At 55.8% G+C, this 19,359-nt stretch overlaps 1 protein-coding gene across 2 annotated transcripts in view; it reads right to left on the minus strand.

Moving 5' to 3' along the window:
* The window catches only part of MGAT5B (mannosyl (alpha-1,6-)-glycoprotein beta-1,6-N-acetyl-glucosaminyltransferase, isozyme B), a 76,001-nt gene that overhangs the window by 23,961 nt on the left and 32,681 nt on the right, over positions 1-19,359 (minus strand). For both annotated transcript variants that reach the window (XM_006886178.1, XM_006886179.1), the window contains exons 8-10: positions 18,918-19,087; positions 6,405-6,536; positions 4,770-4,903 (exon numbers count right to left, since the gene is read on the minus strand). In XM_006886178.1, the coding sequence (XP_006886240.1) occupies positions 4,770-4,903; positions 6,405-6,536; positions 18,918-19,087 (436 nt within the window). The remainder of the gene's footprint in view (positions 1-4,769; positions 4,904-6,404; positions 6,537-18,917; positions 19,088-19,359) is intronic.

Raw genomic sequence — 19,359 nt, forward strand, 5'->3', positions numbered from 1 at the left:
TATCTATCCACTCACCCATCCACTTACCGCCCACCCCACCCCTCTGTCCATCCTTCCACCACAGACTGTGCTTTCTCCGTCCCACACTGCCACCTGGCCCAAGCCTCCCTCACCCCTCTCTCTCCCCCTCTCCTGGACTTGTGACAGTCACTTTCCTGTCTCTGCTCTGGAGTCCTCTCAGACAGAAGTGAGACCAGGTCCTCCAAAGGCCCATGTACTTACACTCATCTGCGAGGTCCTGCAGGACCAGCCCCCCGGCCCCTGAGTGTATCCTTCAGTTCAAACGAGTGAATTTAGAGGACGTGTAACAGGGTGCCCCTTAGAGACAAGGAGGGCAAGCCTTGGTCTCCTGCACATGGGTCATGTTGTCAGGAAGGGTCAGTGTGGGAAAAGTCATCACACTGGGGAGAGTGGAGGGTCAGGGAAAGAGGAAGACCCTCAACAAGAGAGACGAGCACTGTGGACCGTGAGAACGGGCGAGAGCGAGTCAGAGGTCACGAGGCCGGAGCAGTGTGGAGAAGGTGCAGCTCTATCCTTCACAAGTTCATGGCCCTGTCTTCACGGAGAGCACCTAACAGCAGCTCTCCATTTCAGAGTCATATCTTAACATTTCCGAAATTGGGATGCATCTTCTAATAAAGCACGCATATTTAATGCTGTGTTTCTGCTCTGATTGAACCAGGCTCTTAGGAAAGAGTCCATGTTCTTATAAGAAATGTGAGGTCGTGTCTTGGGACTGACCCCGGAGCCTAAAACCCGGACGCTAATGTGGAGGGGCCTTGCTGGGTGGAGAACAAGAAGAGCTTGTTGAGAGCTTCAGGAGGGTAACCTGACCCAGGAACACGGTAAGCACGGGCTCACGTGCGAATCTCAGGCCCACGTGGGCTTCACTGTACGGGCTCCACGTGGGGAACCACACCCCACTGTTCACTGCAGATTCTGCAGGCACAGAACGGCCACACTCAGCTCGTCCGTCCACAGAGGTCTCCGTCCCAGCAGGGAGAGCAAAGCGAAAGATGCTGTGACTGGAAAGGGCTGGGGCTGAGAGATCGATGCCAGCTCTCAGCAGCACGATCTTCGATGTGCTGAGAAACCCCGAGTCGGCTCCCTACAGACAAGCACGTGAGCACAGAGGCCCATGTTACCTTGTTTAATGGTCCCTGTCACCTGGTGGGGGACATCTGGAGCTCTTTCTGTGGGTGTCAGAACAAGGTGGGCTTTCCCCGGGGGTGGCCCTGCCCAGGCTGGGAGGACGACTCGAGGAGGACAGATGTGATCCTCTCACCACCTGCCTGCCCTGTCTGTGCCCCACTCCCACGTCTCTCTGGCTCCTGCTGGGGCTCCCCCCAGACCTACCTCCCCCCCAAAATACCAGCTCCCCCTGTTCTCGGCAGCTAAAGAATCCATCACTAACTGCCCTCCTCGCACCAGAAGGGACAGATTTAGAACACAATTAGCTAAACAGTGGGAGCAGGACAAGGAAGTATTGCAGGCAATTAGAATAACAGGGATCATTAGCGGTGAGCTGGGGGCAGGGCGACGCAGGCTGCCTGGGTGGCTCAGTGGGGAGATCAGCTTCACTCTTGGGGAAGAGGTCAGCTCACAGAGGCCTTCCTGCACTTGGTGTGTCATTAACCGGGCAAGCTTCTCCCTTTCCATCTGCCTGCTATGCTATCAGTTAACACTTCTGAGCACCCCACAGGCTCCAGGGACAGAAGACAAACCAGCCACATCCCTTTGCTGCTGGGTTCATTACCTCTCAGGGAAACGCAAGTAAAGGCAAATAAAGAAGTCGGGTACCATGGGGTCTGTTCCAACCCCCGGCAAGCCCACGTGTCAGAGCAGATCTGGGCTCCACGGTTTTCAGGGCTGATGATTTGGAGGTTGGTTCTCAAGCCTTTCTCAGCACTTGCTAGCCCCAGAGCTTGCTTCCTGTAGGCCTTGGCTTGGTAGCCCCTTCCTGACTCCAGAAGCAGTAACTCCCATACATTGCAATGTGTACTTTTACAGAATTAAAGGCTACAGAAATAATGGGGAAGGAGGGCCAACAGGGCATCAGTGAAAGTGATGGTTAAAAGGGGATATTTGACTGGGGCTTTGGAGGATGTATAGGAGTTTACCAGCCTTAGATCTTAGACTTCCTCATTCAGGGTCCACCCCAGGACAAGTCCTCATTTTCTGTGCCAATTATTGCAGAAGCCTCTTAATCCATCTGCTTCTCCTGCCTCTTTGAACATCTCTGTGGCCATCTGCAGTCTTCAAGGACAATAGTCCAAAACGTTTTTTTCTCTCTCCATAATATCCGTAGCTCAAGAACTTACAGTGGCTCTCACTCCGACATCAAATGTCAACTCGGGAAGATTCACGGGAAGGCCCACCCTCAGGATCTTCCCTGTCCCCCTCCCAGCTTTATAGCTGTCTGCTCCCTTTGAAGGGAACTAATGACACGGAGCCCTCAGCTCCCGACCTTCTCCTCTCCGCCATCCCCTTTGCTCTCTCTAAGCCTAGAGCACCTCCAGAAATCTCCCTGCCATCCACCCAACCACTTCAGTTCTCCTCTCCTGGGAAGACAGTCATGTGACTCTTGCTGGAAACTTGTGTAACCTTGGAATGGACCCTGAGGTTGGGGGAGCCTGGTCGGTACCCCCTGGGCTGGTGACCTCAGATGGCTCAGTCCACTTCTCTGGGCACTTCTCTGTTTTACCACGGGACCACATGGGCTCTGGGGAACCTTTCTACCTTGCTAGCATTCTGGAGGACCCCTAGCAAAACAAAAACTCCAATCCCATGGCTATGCAGTTGCGTCCAGCTCATAGAGGTCCTCCACCAGGTTTCTGAGGTTGTAAATCTTAGCCAGAGGGAAGTGCCTCAGTTGCTTTCTAGGGAATGGCTGGGGGATTTGAACCACTGACCTTCCAGCTAGAAGCCCAATGTGTAATACACTACCTCACCAGGGTTCCTGGGGATCTAACAAGCAACACGTATTTACTAAGACATTTTATCAGCCTCCCAGAGAGCCTAGAACCTGGGAAGAAAGACAAAAGAAGCCCCAACGTGCCCCAAGAGAGATGCCCACACTTGAAAGGCTAAACAGACAATATGTATGTTAGTATAAACCAGGCCCTCAGGACAGCTGACAGGAGGCTGGCTCCTAATTTAGATACAAGCCTAACAAGGGTGCTTATCTGACTTTCTGGCCCTGAGCCTTCAAAGTGCCACAAATGACACGTCTAAGAAGCTTCAGGGACAGATGTACTGATGACTATTAACAGTGACAGCTGGTGGCTAACTGATGACAGGATAGAGCCACATCACAGAGCCGATACCTGTCCCCACACCTCTGTCACCCTGAAGGCAGACCCAGTATGGATGGAAGTCCTCATGGAAAGGTGCAGCATTCCCTGCAGTCTGCAGTTAAGAGGTAAGTTAGTGTGTATATACTTGAGTCTCATCATGAACAGCTAAGCTCTTCAGTATGGATTGAGGCTCAATATCAAGAAAACAAAGATTCTCACCACTGGACCAATTGGCAGCATCAGGATGGATGGTGAAGAGATTGAGGTTGTTCACAGTTTTAGTTTGCTCGGCTCCACAGTCAACACTCTTGGCACCAGCAGCCAGGAAATTAAAAGACGTATTGCGATTGGAAAGTCTGCTGTTAGAGACCTCTCTAAAGTACTAAAGAGCAACAATGTCAGTCTGGAGACTAAGGTGTGCCTGATACATGCCATGGTCTTTGCAATCACCTGCTATGCATCAGAGAGCTGGACTATAACTAGGGAGGATAGAAGGAGAATTGACGCCTTTGAGCTGTGGTGCTGGAGAAGAGTATTGAATAGACCATGGACTGCTAGGAGAACAAACAGGTTTGTCCTGGAGAAGGTAAAGCCAAGCTGCTCCCTGGAGGCAAGGATTCTGAAGCTTCATCCGACAGACATTGGACATGTTGCAAGTCTTTGGAGAGGGACATCATGTTTGGGAGGGTGGAGGGACAGCACAGGAGAGGAAGATCCTTGAAGAGATGGACTGATTCAGTGACTGGGGTAATCGGGGTGGGTTTGTCAGAGACAGTGAGATTGGCACAGGATAGAGCAGGGTTTAGGGCTGTTGTACACAGGGTCGCTATGAGTCTCAGGCAACTCAATGGCACATAACAACAACAACAACAAGAAGCTGTAATTGCCTCTATTCCTTAAATGACTGTCTGAGGATTTCTACCCTCAGGCCAGAACTCCCTACAACCCTGTTGTGCACTGTCAAGTTGGAATTGACCCACAGCAGACTTTCAAAGGTCGGAAATTGAACGGGTGGAGATTGCCCATCTTTCTCCTGTGGAATAGCTGGTGGATTCAAACCATACATCTTTGGGTTGGTAACGCAATTCCTTACCACTAAACCATCAAGTCTCCCTCCCTCCCTACAGCTTTACTACCCATTACCCCAACAAAAGAGCCAAACTGTGCTCCTGTGTTTCCAGAACTTTCTAGTTCTTTCCACTGCCCTCTTTACTACATCTGTTCCCTCCTTGGGAACTCTGAAATGCTCTCTCTGGAAGGACACTGTGTCAGCCGTGTCCTGGAGGCCTTGGTCAGTTTGACCCACTTCTCCCAAACCAGGTGGGGTGCCAGTCCCCCCATTCCCAAGTCTGCTGCTTCCCACCTTTCTGCTCCCCAAACACCCAAGAGGATTCCTGTCTTGTTTGTGGAGAAAGGGGGTGCCAGGGCACCCGACGCCCCAGGAGGGACAGGGAAGGAGAGCCGGGCACTCACGGAACATGGTCATGAACTGCTTGGGGTTGAGGTTCCAGTAGCCCCAGTTGGTCCGGTAGCCGTGCAGTGTGGCGTACTCTTCGTGGTTGTAGGCGGGTTCTGTCCCAAAGGTGTCGATGACTCGGATTCGGCAGCTGCAAGGCAGGACCCAGAACAAGCATCAGTTACGTGTCCCGGAGCTGGGGTCCCTCACAGCGGCTCACCCGGGAGTGCGGTGCGCGGTCAAAGTTGGGCACAGCTGTGCGACCACAGTCAGATGTGTCATCTTCTCGGAATCCGCTTCCTCCACGCATGAGGTGAAGCCGGCACAGCCAGCCCGTCTCGGGGCCACGGAGAGGTGCCTGGCGCAGGTCCAAGGCTCATGGTCTGGAACTGCTCGCCATTACGGCCACCCCAGGGGAAGACCGAGGTCCTGGCGCCAGTGCCCCAGGTCCTGATGGCCAGGGGGCAGTGTCTATGGGGTCACAGCCTGACCCTGGCTCCCAGGAGTCCACTCTGGGAGGGAGGAGCCTTAAGGTCTCCCTGGGAAATGGCCACGTTAAGAGTTCGGACACCAGATTGGCCGGAGGCTCTATCTATGAACAGACTCCAAGTTCAAATAGGGTCGTTGGGTCTAGGTCAACCAAGGACAGGTCAATGGACTCTGAGAATGCCAGCTCCAACCTCCCCCTCCTCCCTCCCTCCCACCCACCTGGGAGTGAGACCCCGGGGCCCCCACTACAGACTTCCTCATGTCCCACTGCCTCCTTGCCAGCGACCCAGAATCTGCGGCAGAATGCTGAGGTCAGCGTTATTCTTCTGAGGGGGGCAGGGGCGGGGCAGAGGAGCCCAGGAGCAGCAGCAGAGAGAACACGCATTAATAATAAAAGCAATAACGCCGCCTGTCACTTTTCCCCCTAATAAAATCATGTGGGATAGTCAATGGGACAGGAGTATGCGTAATAAATAGCAACGCTCCCTGCTAAATTAAACCTGAATCCTGCTGGCTGCAGAGATCAGCTGTGGGGCTGCCTCCTGCAACGAGGGGGAGGGGCAGGGGAGGAAGGGGAGAGGAAAGGAGAGAGAGGAAGGGGAGGGGGAGAGGGGCAGGGAAGGAGGATGGGAAAGCGGAAGGGAGGGGGGTCCCAGCCAGCTCCCCCCGCAGAGGTTCTCACAGCCCTGGGTCATCCCTGCAATTCCTCTGTCCCTCCTCTCTGGGTCACTTCTGACCCTCACCCACAGTGTGCCATGCAGGGGACAGTGGGACCGGCCGCCATCAACCACAGAGGCAGGGAGGATGGCACAGGATAGGAAGCGTCAGCTCTGTTGTTCTCAGGGTTGCTACTAGTGGTACTTGATTCGGAAGCACCTTACAACAACAGCATGGGTGATTCACTGTCACCTCACCAGCCAGGGGGCAGACTGACTCCCAGAAGGAAAGTGAGGTGCAGAAGGTGGGGGCCTTTACCCCCCCCCTGCAGGACACCAGGCACTGCCACTCCCCACATCAGGTCCAGGGGAGGCTGAGCCGAGGCAGGGGAGCGGCTCTAGGCCCCGGCCTTCCCCTCCAGTGGGCCGTGGGGCATAGAGACCCCTCCATGGGCCGTGAGGCACAGAGCCCCGCCCCCCGCCCTGTGCTCTGCTGCCCACACTCACCGGTACTTCCTGAAGGACAGTCCCATGTGCTGCCTCATCTGCTGCAGGCCGTGGTAGTCGGTGTAGATGAGGTCGAAAGGCAGGGGCACAGTGAGTGGACAGTTCCCCCGGCCTGGCGGCACCCCTAAATTACTGAGAGAGGAACCCTTCAGAGTCTGAACCTCACCAGAGACTGCTCCCTCCCAACCTGCTGGGCTCCCATAGCCCAGGATGGACACAGGGAGGGGACAGTAGGGCCATGGTTGGCCCCAAGGGCGGCTCTGTACAGTAGCGAAGATAATCACTGCACAAGCCCGTCGGTGAAAGGTGAGTGGGGAAGATGGGGCCCAGCCGGCTAGTTACAGCTGTGCCGGCATGTGCGTTACCCCACAAGCAAGGTCACCAGGACTGTGGCGCTCATTTACTAATCGGTGTATTCTGGGCTTCCAGGTTCTCTACCTTCCAACCCCCAGCACCTTCCTACAGGATCAAAACGTCTGCCTGTGGTTCTGCCTCATATCGACCCTGTAGGGCAGAATATCCGGGGCGGCCACACTGCTGTCCTCTGAGTGGCCGATGACCTTGAACCGCCAAGCCTTCAGGGAGCAGCTGAGCCCTCTGGCCTCTCTGATACCACGGCTCCTTTGGTATCGACAGTGACCAGCTAGCTCTGGCCTGCTGGCCACTCCACTATGAGCTGGTTAGAGTGTGCAGGGGGTGGGGGACACAAATGGCTAATGTGTTTGGCTGCTACCTCAAAAGCTGGGGGTTCAAGGCCACCCAGAGGTACCTCAGAAGGTACCCTTTTTCTGAAGGGCTTCCATGTTGCCAGGTCCCTGGGTGTGTGCAGGGTATGAGGGCCACGTGCACCTGGACTGTCGGGCAGGGTTGGACCTCACCGTGAACCCCAAAGTTAGGGTCAGACACAGCTCAGATGTCCTCATGGACCACCTCTCCATGCCCCTGGGTGTGGTCCCTTCTAAGGCCAGTTTGAGTATACCAAGGTAAGCCTCTGTCCCCTCTGCAGAAGCCAGGAGGGGGAGGCATTCCTGCTACTTGGAGTCTGGGTCTGGTCAAATATAGACTTCTAAATCTGTAAGGTGGTGGCTAATTCTGAACACCAAGCCACAGGTGGGCCCAGGGGCTGCTAGCTTCACCCCCAATTTGATGGCCTTTCCACTGTTATGGGCCGATCTGTGTTCCAGGAAAGGCGTGTTGAAGTCCTAACTTGTTAGGTCGTTGCAGGGCGCTAAGGAGTCATCTTGTGCTCAGTGACCCCAGGCACGACCCTGGCTGGTCGGTACCGTCCTCAGGTCCTGGTACTGAGCCCACTGGTGCAGCCACGGGGTCAGCCCATCCTGTGGGGCGTCTCCCGCGTCTGTGCTAAGCCTTGGTGACATCCTTCTAACCTCTGGTGCCTGTGGGTGTGACCCCATTTGGAAACAGGGTCTTTGCAAATGCTATCAGCCAAAACACACACACAGACCCCACCCCCACCCCTACAGTCAAACCAGGCGCTGAGCCACTGCATGGAGACCACTGGAGTGCCCTTCCACTTGGGTCCCTAAAGCTATTACTTTTAAGGAGAGAAGACGGCACACATTTCTCCCAAGGAACAGCTTGTGGATTTGAACCACCAACCTTCTGGTTATCACTGTAACGTGCTAGACACTATATTGCCAATGCTCCTTGCTATCAGTTGTCAAGGGGCCATTCTAGAACAGAAATGTGTCCTGACCCAGGGAGTGGGGTCCTTATGACAGAGGAGAATCTGAGATACAGAGAGATGGCCAAGCAAAGATGGCATGGATTACAGCAACCTCCAAAACAAGTGATGCTGTTCAACCCCCAAGGACCACCGGGAGCCATGAGGAGCCGGGGGGAGTCAGGGAACAGATCCTCAAATCCTCAGAAGGAACGCAGCCACATCCTGGTGCTGAATTTCTACATCCCAGAACTGACATAAGAAACACAACTCTTCTCTCCTCCCAACCTTAACCCACATGCTGCCTCCTCTAGGAGGTCCTACTGGGCCCCCGGCAGAGTGAATGCCCTCCAGAAGCCAGGATAGTGTGAGGGGATGCCCAGTTACCTGCACCTGATTGGACATGAAGGGCAGGCCAGGCCAGGCCGGGATGTGGCCCATGAGAGAGGCTGTCAGTGAAGGACAACCCAAGGCCCAGGCAAGCCTGTGAGAAGGGGTGACCGTTCGGCCGAGGAAGGCCTTTTGGAGGGTGAGTGGTGGCTGAGGACCCCAGGAAGAGCAGTGTCTATGTGGGTTGTCAAAATACTTAGTTCTTGCTAAGGACAATTTGCTCTCCAGTCTGGACGTGGACAGAGTGGCCCAGCTCACAATGCATGGGTCCCGACAGGACTCCATCACAAGACAGAGGGTGGGAGAGACTAAGTGGCCAGGGGACAGCAGTGCCCCCTTCCCGGGAGGAGTGAGATGCCAGTGGCCCTCTGAGCACGAGAGCATGAGAGTTTTCAGAGCCCTGTCCCCAGGGAGGGCCGGCGGTCAGCAGTGGGAGAAGCCTGAACTTCCATCCCTGTCCTTCAAGTTCACTTGCGTGGGCAACTGTACACTAGGTGGTGACGTGGACTGGAAAACGCGGGTCTCACAGCCTTCAGCAGAAGGCCTCCAAGGAGGTCTGACTGTTCGAATCCCACCTCGGTCACTCAGGACTCCTGTCCAGCTACTGTTTTATTTGCAAAGCCATGTTCCTCCTTTCCCTTTGGATTCGCAGACCAGCCTGTGTGGTGGGGAGTCCTCTCCGCAGCAGGCCCACGGGAGGCAGGTGCAGGGACGGACTCAGCAGTGGGAAGGACAAGCCGACGTGGAGATGTTATGGGTTAAGTTTCCAGACCACTGCGGCACAGGGCACGGCCCACCGTGGCACAGGGCATGGCCCAGTAAACAAGCTGCCCGGGACCACCGCGGCCCAGCATACCCACTGTGGCACAATGAATGGTCCAGTAGACAAGCTGCCCAGAACCACGATGGCACAAAGCATGCCCCAATAAACAAGCTGCCCAGGACCACGACGGCGCAGCACGCCCACCCTGGTATAGCGCACGGCCCAGTAAACAAGCTGCATGGACGTTTTGGGTCAAGTGCCACCGAAGTCCCGCTGACACTGGACTGCGTCTGTTAAACACGTGATATTATGATTCATTCATTGGCAACATCACGGGGATGACCACGCTGTGACAGACGCAGTGAGCGTGTGCAGTGGGAGAAACGGTGCCCGCAGAGTGGCTTGATGCCGGGTTGCCCCAAACTTTCAGTTTGTAAAAACTGGCATATCTCTAAAGTAAGGGAGGGATTGAGACGGAGTAAAACGTACAACAACCAATGTATGAAAATTCAAGTTTTCCGTAAACTTTTGTTAAAATCACAATTAAAATATAAAATTTTATTAAAAGAAAAAACGCATCCACCTAGGACTTCTCCGCACACTGCTGAGGAGGCCAGGGAAGGTGCATACAGTGGATGCACTTGACCGTGGATATACTTGGCCGCTATACAGAAACCTAGAGGTTCAAGTCTACCCAAGGTGACTCAGGAGAAAGGCCTGGCAATCTTCTACAAACCCAGTCATTGCAGAGCTCACAGAGGCAGGGATCAACAAGGAACGGACCACAGCCTGCTCTTGCCCAGGATGCACCGGTCCTTCCCAGGCCTCAAGGTGCCACGGTGCCACGCCCACTCTCCCGGAAAGGCAGACCCCCACCAAGTGGAGTGCCCTGGGAGAAGGGGCCACGGTGAAGGGAACCCTGCCGGGTCCCCACAGTTGTGACTCTGAAGGAAAAGAGCTCAACCGGATTTTGGAAGCAACCCAATGAACCCCAATATTAAGTGCAGGGAGAGCCAGAGGCATCTCCTACCCTGAGCAGCCCGTGGGGGCCCCTTTCCCAAACGCCACACCTGCCTGCCTCTCCGGTGCTCTCACCTCATTAGCAAACCCAGCCAAATACAGGGCCAGCTCCGGGGTAGGGGAGTCCTGAGACCACAGACGACTTCCTCCACAGCCCCAGCGGCTGTGGGCAGCATTGTACAGGGAGCTGGGAGGGAACACGTCTCTGGGGGGCCCCAATCTTTTCCCCCGCAGATTCCATTTATGTAACAAAAGCCTCTTGAGTCTCTTCCAAGCCCAAACCCATCACCATGGTGCAGTGATTCCACAGGACACAGCAGCCCTGCCCTGGACCAGCTGCTCAGTGTGAACTGGGTGCTTTACCCACTCACTGTCACAAGCGCCCCAACCGGCTATGGACACCAGCAGTCAGCCTGGCCGCATATTAGAACCCCAACACTGCTGGAACTCCTGATGCCCGGTGGCCCTCAGCTGCACATCCGAGCACTGGCGTGCAGCCCCTGACATCAGAATTTCTTTTTCTTCCCCTCAGTTCATCCAGTTATGTTCCTGCCCCAGGAGCTCAGGTCACGACACTTTAAGGAAAAGTGACATGTGCCAGAGCCTCTGACACAAAGCTGGGTGAGAGACCACCTCTGCTCTCAACTGCTCTATCAGAAACTGATGTGGGCGGGGGAAGCGGTGGCAGAATTCTCACCTTCCTCAAGGGAGACCTGCACTCAATTCCCGGCTAGTGCACCTGTGCAGCCTCCACTCTTGGGGCTCGAGTGTTGCTAGGATGCTGGATGGGTTTCAACAGAACGTCCAGACTGAGACAGAGTAGGAAGAAAGGCCTGGCAACCTACTTCTGAAAATGAGCCAACGAGAGCACAGTGGAACACTGGGATGCACAACCTTCCCAGGATGGCACAGGGAGACTGGTGTTCTGTCCCACTCTGCATGGGGGTGCCACGCGTCAGGACCAACAGACGCCAGGGCAAACTGGGGTGGGGTATTCCCCGTGCAGTGAGGGACCCTAGGTTCACTCGGAGAGGTTTAGAAAGGAGCAGTCTGACTCCTGGGAAAACGCCTCCCTTTACCAACCCCTTCAGAATTCCAGAGAGCTGGAAAGGGGACCAGGAGATACTCACACACATACTCTGTGTCAACATCGCCGGGAGAAAATGTTCCCGCCCAGGCCACCCTGTTCTGCAGGCCGAGCAACAGCGGGGTCCCTTCTCTCTCTGTCCATCGCAATGGTCGGGTCCCTCAGGGGGTCCTTGCTGCCGTTCACCCTGCCTTCCAGCCACTCTCTGACAGCCCTCCCTCACTGAGTACTCCCCGACTCCTGCCCAGAGTGTGGCACCGCAAGGTTGGAGCAAACGCTTGTTCTTCCTCTCCAGGAACGAACTGCGCCCTCCTTCCACCGTCCAGGGTCGCCTGAAGTCAGCCCTGCCCTCATCTCTCACAGACCCTGCCCAGCTCTGCCCACTCCGGCTGCACAGACCCTCCAGATCTGGATGCAGCAGCCTCAAACGGTAAGAAGTAGGACGGGTGAGAGGAGACTGAGTGCGAACGAGTCATTCGCCTGCCATCTCGGTCTCCTCTCAGACTGTGTGTGAGGGGAAGAACCACCCTCTCTCAAGACCTCTGGCAACACAGTGCACTATGTGCTGGGCTGCTACTTCAGAGGGAAGTGGTTCAAATCCACCAGCCACTTCTTGGACGTCAGGTGGGCAGTGTCTGCCCGTAACGATTTACCACTTGAGGAACCCAGTGACGGGAGGGTTGCCATGAGGCAGAACCGGCAGGAGAGGGTTGTCAGTTTTCGGAGCTGCCAAGCAGGGACTCTGGTGGTTCATTCAGCTGCTAACCAGAAGACGTCGTTGGTCAGAACCCACCAAGTATCTCTCCCCAGACGTGACTCTGCTCACACAAGGAGGGCAGCCCTGGGGACCCTCAGGGCCAGCTCCCCTGTCCTTCAGGCCACTCTGGTCAGACACTCAGGGCAGCTTCCCCACCCTCCAGGCCAGACTCTTGGGGGCAGCTCCCCCATCCTCCGGGCTGGACCATGGATGGGGTCAGCTCTCTGTCCTCCAGGCCACTCTGGTCAGACCCTCAGGGTAGCTCCCCATCCTCCAGGCCAGGCCATCAGGAGCAGCTTCCCAGCCTCCAGGCGGCTCTGGTTGTAGCCCCCAGGGGCAGCTTCCCCAGCCGGATTCTGGAGTGGGGAGAGCTCCCTGCCCTCCAGGCCACTCTGGTCAGAGACGCCGGGAAAAGCTCCCCATCCTCCAGGCCGCTCTGGTCAGAGCCCCCGGGGCAGCTGGGTCTGGATTGAGTACAGAGCTGGCCCTGCTCGCTCCCTCCTGCCTTCTCTTAATCTAAGTGTTTCACAGATCATAAAATATTCCACGCACCCAGAGAAGGGTAGGAAATAATATAATGACATAATAGGCATCTGCTCCCACTCATCAGCTTCGTCAAGTCCTGACTTCTTATTTTTAAGAATTGGGGTGAAGCCACCAGGCGCCTCGCAGCCCTGTCCACCCTCCTCACGTCCCCCCACCCCTCCTGTCTTCTGGCAGCTGCTACCCTCCCACGTCAAAGATAAAATAGACACCACCGGCCTCCGTCTCCGTCCACACCCCACGGACTCCATCCACCTCCCTTCCCTCCATGGGGAGGGCTGGGGGGTCCTCCTCCTGCTGGACCCTGGGCCACCCAGGGACCTCCCACTCACTGCCAGCAAGGTCCTGGTCCAGCTGCAGCTCCAGCCTCTCCCCCTCCTGATGCCTTGCAATGGTATTTAATATGATTAAAGGCGTTCCTAAAGGACCCCTGGTGGTGCAGTAGTTAAGCACCTTGGTGCTAACTGAAAGGTTGGCAGGTCAAGCCCACCCAATGGCTCCACAAGATGAACATCAAAGATCTGCTCCTATACAGACTGCAACCAGGAAGGCCAGTGCTGTTCAGCAGCCCCCAGAAACAGCACAGGCCGGGAAGCCCTGGTGGCACAGTGGTTATGTGCCTGGCTGCTCACCAAAAGGTCAGCTGTTCGAACCCACCAGCTGCAGTGCAGAAGGAAGACGAGGAGTCAGAGACGGGTAGCTCTGCTCTGTCCAGCACGAGCCAGAATCGAACCCAGGGAAGTGGGAATGTCCAGCCCAGCTCTGGCCAGTCTGAGCTGGTCTGAGGCCACTGGACCCACTTCCAGCTGACCTGGGCCTGTTTGAACCCAGATCTGAGTGGGTTCAAATCCCAGGGCCTGCCTCAGCTGCTCCTGAGTGTTTCATGGATCAGATTGTGCTTCCAGAAAGGCTAAGGCGCCTGTGAGCACAGCCTTGTTCAGGGAGCCAAGTGTTCTTGACGTTACAAAACCTCAGCGTTGTAAGCTTGGTCCCAACACATAGCAACCCCACCAGGTTTCTGAGGCGATAAACTGTACCGGAGGGAGGCTCCCCTCCTCCCCACTGGTGGATTTGAACCCTTGGAGCGGCACAGCCTGTGGGCTGGCAGCGGAACCTGCTCTGGGCTAAGCCACCAGATGCCCCAGGACATTAATGAGCTTGTGCAGCGGCCGCGGGCTGGTCAGCTGGAACCGATTCAGCGAAGGAGGAGACGGCCCATCTTTCCAAACCAGCTGCCTTTGGGTTGGCAGCGCAATTCCCTACCCCCAGGCCACCCGAGCTCCGTGATGGGGTCACAGCAAAGCTCTTTAAAGGACAGACACAGAGACAAGGGGTGAAGACACTTGTGAGGATCCAGCTGTGGACAGCATGAAACACCCAGAGACGGAAGGAGACATGGCGGGCGTCCCCCGCGTGACAGAGCGGCTGGCCCTGCCGACACCCTCAATTTGAACGTCCAGTCTCCCAAATGCTGACATACACAGTTAGTATGGTTGTTGTGCCCTTGACTCTGATCGCAGCAGCCCCACGTGTGTGGGAGCAGGACTGACCTCTGGGGGGTTCTCGATGGCTGGTTTTCTCAGTGGATCTCCAGGCCTTTCTCCTGACGTGCTTCTGGATAGACTTAAACCTAACTGTCAGCACCTCCAGGGACTCCCCTGTGGTAAAGCCACAGCGGGTGGCATTTAGCAAAGGCAGCCGGAAGAAACAGGGCGTAGTGGGGCCAGGGGCTGAGGAAGGTAAGTGGACATGGGGCATAACAGGGCTGGGGAAAGTGAGTGGCTATGGGGCGGAGCAGGGCTGGGAAAGGGGAGGGGGAGGCCGCTCCACCGTCGTCTGAGACCCTCCACAGCCTTTTTCTTGAATAAATCCCAGGTACTTCCTTTGAATACATGTTCCCCTCCTCGGGGACTGATTTCAGATGCAGAGCCCGGCAGCCAACTCCCCCCGCCTCGTCCTCCTTGTTTAAGCATTCTCCTTCCCAGCTTTCATCATTTGCCAGTTAAGTTAACTAATTTTCTACTAAACCCAATTTCACTCATGGTTGGAGGAAGAGCTCGGTCATCTTTCCTCATGCCATGTACTATTAATGATGCTTGAAATTATGCAAATAAAACTGATGTGCACAGCCCGTTCCCGTCCTGCCAGGCGCGAAGGCTTGGCTTGCAAGTGCCCGCCGGGGAAGGCCGTGCACAGGCGTTGCCTCCGCGCCTCCTTCTCAGCTGCTGGTGGGGACAGGGCGGGCATAGACCCAGGCACAGCCCAGAGCATCTTTCCTGCACCAGTGCTCACCCCACAAACGTCTGGAGGCAGCGCAGCAGGTGTGGCTCCCCTCAGCCTCCCCCAAACGCCGCCACTCGACCGAGCAGCTTAATTAAAGCACCAGAACCCATGAGCGCTGAGAAGGCAGCCCCTCCGTCCAGCCTGGCTGCTGATGCGGTGGCCAAGACAGCTGTGTGAACATCTGTACAGCAGCGACTTCGTACGGGCCAGCTCACCAGCCCGCGGGGATGTCAGTGTCACAGCAACCGCACGGCCGCTCAGACCTCAGGTTACCTGCACACCCGCTGACTTGATTTCAAATGAAGCTGGTGCTCCTCCAGGCTGGAGGTGAGCCCCCACAGCCTGCTCCTCCTGCCACCCCAAGGGGATCCTCACGGCATCTCCATCCAGGATTGATCTCCAGGCGGAAGCAGCCATCATGTCTGCCTGTGTCTATGCAGCATCCGAGGTGGACCTGACCAGAAGCCTCACCCTGGCCCACACCTGACCCCTCCTCCCTCATAACTGTTTAAAAGAGCTATATGATTGGGTATTATTGTCATGACAGGAGTCCAGAATGAAGGCTGTACAGTGGAGTGGACTTGGGGGCAGGGATTGCATAACAATGAAAAGAGTTTTACTTTTCAAGCAGAAGAGTGAATGGGGGAGGAGGGGGTGGGACAGGGAGAAAAGTTTAACAATGAATGACTGGAAACGATAAGTCTCTGTAAACTTTCATTAAAATTAATAATAATAATAAAAGAAGGTGCAACCAAAGCGCTCCTTGGAGACAAGGGAGTGGAGCTTCACCTCTCATCCTTCGGGTCTGTTGCTAGGACAAGCTGTTCCTTGGAGAGGGACATCATGCTTGGAAAGGTGGAGGGTCAGTGAAAGAGAGGAAGACCCTCAACCAGAGAGACTGGCGCAGTGTCTGTAGCCCTGGGCTCAGCCAGGCGTGTTGAGGATGACACGATGGTGCATGACAGGAGAGGATTCAGCTCTGTTGTCTGCAAGGCTGCTGTGAGTCATACTGGACTTGAGGGCACCTACCCCCACCCCAGCCCACAGAAAGGCCCGCTGCTCTCAGGTGGGTTCCAACAGGCCCCTCCACTGTGTCCAAGCTCTCAGTGAGGTGATAGCCCATCTTTGTCCCATAGAGGGGATCGGGGAGTCGAAGCTCCCATCTTTTTCTTTTTTAAAGCACTTTTTTTTAAAAAAAAAACATAATTTTAATGAACATTTACAGAGAATTTGGATTTGCATTCATTCATTGCTGCACTTCTCTACCCGCCCAGCCCTCTCCCCCCTCCCCCCAGTTCGCTCCTCTCTTTCAAAAGTAAAAGACTCCCTCCCTGGTGCACAACCCCCCCGCACCCCTCCCACCGCCCCAAGTACATTCCACTATGCGACCTTAATTGTGGACTCTTGTGATAACCATAAGACCCTATCATACAGTGCAACGATGCGCTCTGCCTCTCAAGCTCGCTCCAGGAGAGGGACCAAAAGCACGTGGAAAGGCGGCTCGCACAGAATCAGGCTGAGGCAGCAGATTTCCACTGCCCAGCACGGGAGGTGCCTGAACCTGCACCCCAGAGGGGCGGCTGCCTCTGCCCACCCACCCAGGATGCTCAGCCCCATCCCACCTCATGCCCAGTGCTGGAGGGGGTTGCCCTCCACGCTCCACTCCTAATGCCCCGCCCCACCCCTCGGCAATGTGTTCACAGATGAGCTTGGAATTCTCACACTTTTCTCCACCTCCACACCCCACCTGCCGGACCCACACAGGGAGCACGTGATCAAGTCACACGGGCCAGTCATGCATTTTAAAGTTCTCAAACCCTCAGCCAACCCAGAGCCAGGCTGCATGCAGGAAGAGTCTTAGAAAGACCCCAGCCTCAGCTACTCAGGAGAACCACGTGACCACCACGAGCCCACCCGAGACAGGCAGATCAGAAGAGGTGGACAGCTGGACCCCAAACCGAGAGAGTCCCTCAAGCCCCTGGGGTGGGCCTGTCATCGCCAGGGCTCCAGTTCCCGGCCCTAACCCTGCCTCAGCCTGGAGGCTGCTGCCAATTTTATAAACCTGACTTATGAAGTCTTCTGTGGGTTTGGCTTCTTATTCTTGTTATTCTTTTAGTTGTTTTAAAATTGTGTCTGATAACAGATACACAAAGTACCCTCTTAAAGCTACCTCCCTGAGGAGGCCGAGATGTTTACAAGGTTCTGCCCCATCTGACAAGATCTTCTGCCCACTTGCACCCCTTTGCGCACCAAGACCAGAGACACGGGGCTCACCGACTGCAGGGGCCTCTCTCTGGGAGCTTCACTTCTGGGAATTTCAGAGATACAGGACACTGGCAGGAAGGAAGCTTTGGAGAAAGGGGGCTGATCCTCTGTGGGGGTGGAGGTGGGGGTAAATGCATGTGTGCACGTGTGTGTGCCGGTGTTTGCTGTGGGGATGCATGTGGTTTGCAGGCATGCATGCACAGAGTGTGCACATGTGGGTTTGCACATGTGTGAGCGCAGGACATATTTGCACGTGGTCGTAGGTGTGCATATGTGCGCTGTGAATGTGCTCTCCAGCAGGTAGCAATGTGTCCCTGTGCACATTTGGTATGTGTGTGCGTAGCTGTGTGCACTGTGTGTTCTGAGCATGTCTGCGTGTCGGGGTATGCAGAGGTCAAGGCTGTGGTCCCTTGGAAGCAGGTCACCAGCCTTCTTTCCGACGTGCCTCTGGGTTAACCTTTCCATTAAGAGTCCAGGGCGTAACTGTTCACCAACCAGCGACTCTAACATCCATGTTTATGTGTCTCCTCCACTGAGTCAGAACCAACTCACAGCTGCCCCTCCAGTGAGTTCTCAGAGGCTAAAGTTCACAGAATGTGACTGCACATCTTCCTAGCTCAGAGCAAACTAGAGGTTTCAAAATGCCTGCCTATGTATTTAGTAGTGTGTAATAAATAAAAGAAAAAATCCTAAGCATTCGGCATCCCGCAGATATCGCCCTTAAAACAGACCCCCCACTTGCCCCAAACCGCAGAGCCTGATCAGTCATGCCCCCCTTCCAGACTCCAGCCCCACCCTCCCCGCAAACAGAAGAGCCAGCCGTCCTGATCACAACCTCCAACCACACGAGGTGTCACCCGTCCAGTGTCACTGTCCCGTGTCCCCATGGTCAGGATGGAGCCCAGGCTGTCAGGGCCCATTAGAAAAGCAGGCATGGGGGCCCCCAAATGCACAACAGGGCTCAGATCCATGAGCTAACATTTGTCAGCCACCGGTGTAAACCCAGGGATGCCCTGGCCTCGCGGGAGGCCCAGGCTCAGACGGCCTGGAGAAGAAGAGTAGGGTGTGGACATGGCGCTGTGCAAATACACTCTCTGGGCCTCTTGTCTAAAGGAGGGTCCGCAGGAGGAGGAGGGAGGGCCAGGGGAGGAGAGGGGACAGGACGAGGGGCGGAGAAGTGAGTCCCGAGCTGCACAGGGGGAACCACTGCTGTGTGCACTGAGCTGACTGACTCACAGAGACACTGTAAGGAGCCACGATGGAGCAGGGGCCAAGCATTCAGCTACCAACCAGAAGGTCAGAGGTTCAAAGCCGCCAGCAGTCCCAAAGCAGAAGAGGGCTGGCATCTGCTCCCGTGAAGACCGCAGCCTTGGAAACCATACAGGGCAGTTCTACTCTGTCCGCCAGACTCTCTATGAAGAGGCATTTCCTCAAACCAAAGCCACTGTCACGGAACAATTCTGAGGCTCGGGTACCCTGCACTGGGTTTCAAGGCTGTAGCCACTTACCAGAGGGGCTGGACATTGTTTTCTCTCAGAGCGGCTAGTGGATTTGAACTACTGACCTTTATGTGAGCAGTGCAACGTGTAATGAACTGTCTAACGCTGCAGGCACACGGGATATGTTCCAGGACGCTGGGTGAGGGTCCCGCAGGGGATGCAAGGCCTCTCGGGGATCACACCCCACACCCCTCCTCCTGTGCACGGGCCCCCCACACTCACCTCTGCAGCTCCTTCAGGGAGACCGTGATGCGTAGACTGTGGCCCAGGACGTAGAGGGCCGCCAGGATGTCCGCCCACTGCACCATCTCCCCCAGCGGCCCGCCCTTCAGCACCCGCGGGCTGAACACGTCCCCCGACTCCTCCGTCAGGAAGCCAATGTGGACTAGGATCTGGGGGGGGACACAGGGAATCAGCTTAGGCAGCAGTGGACCCCAGCCGGTCACTCCAAGCCCAGCCTGGAGCCCCCTGTGGCTGACCCTGGCCTGGAGCAGGGTGGGGGTGGGGATAGAGTACAGAGAGTCCAGCCCTGTCCTGGTGACATTACGTCCCGGCCAATGGAAGAGGAGACAGCCCTTAACACGGGCACAGAAAAGTTCACGAGAGGACGAGGACTCGGAAAGGACGGACCGGGTGGGAGGGGTGAGGCAGTCACAGAAATGCT

The sequence above is a fragment of the Elephantulus edwardii genome, unplaced genomic scaffold (genome assembly GCF_000299155.1).
Source record: "Elephantulus edwardii isolate Elephantulus edwardi_28Jun2011 unplaced genomic scaffold, EleEdw1.0 scaffold00048, whole genome shotgun sequence".
In the NCBI taxonomy this organism is placed as follows: Eukaryota; Metazoa; Chordata; class Mammalia; order Macroscelidea; family Macroscelididae; genus Elephantulus; species Elephantulus edwardii.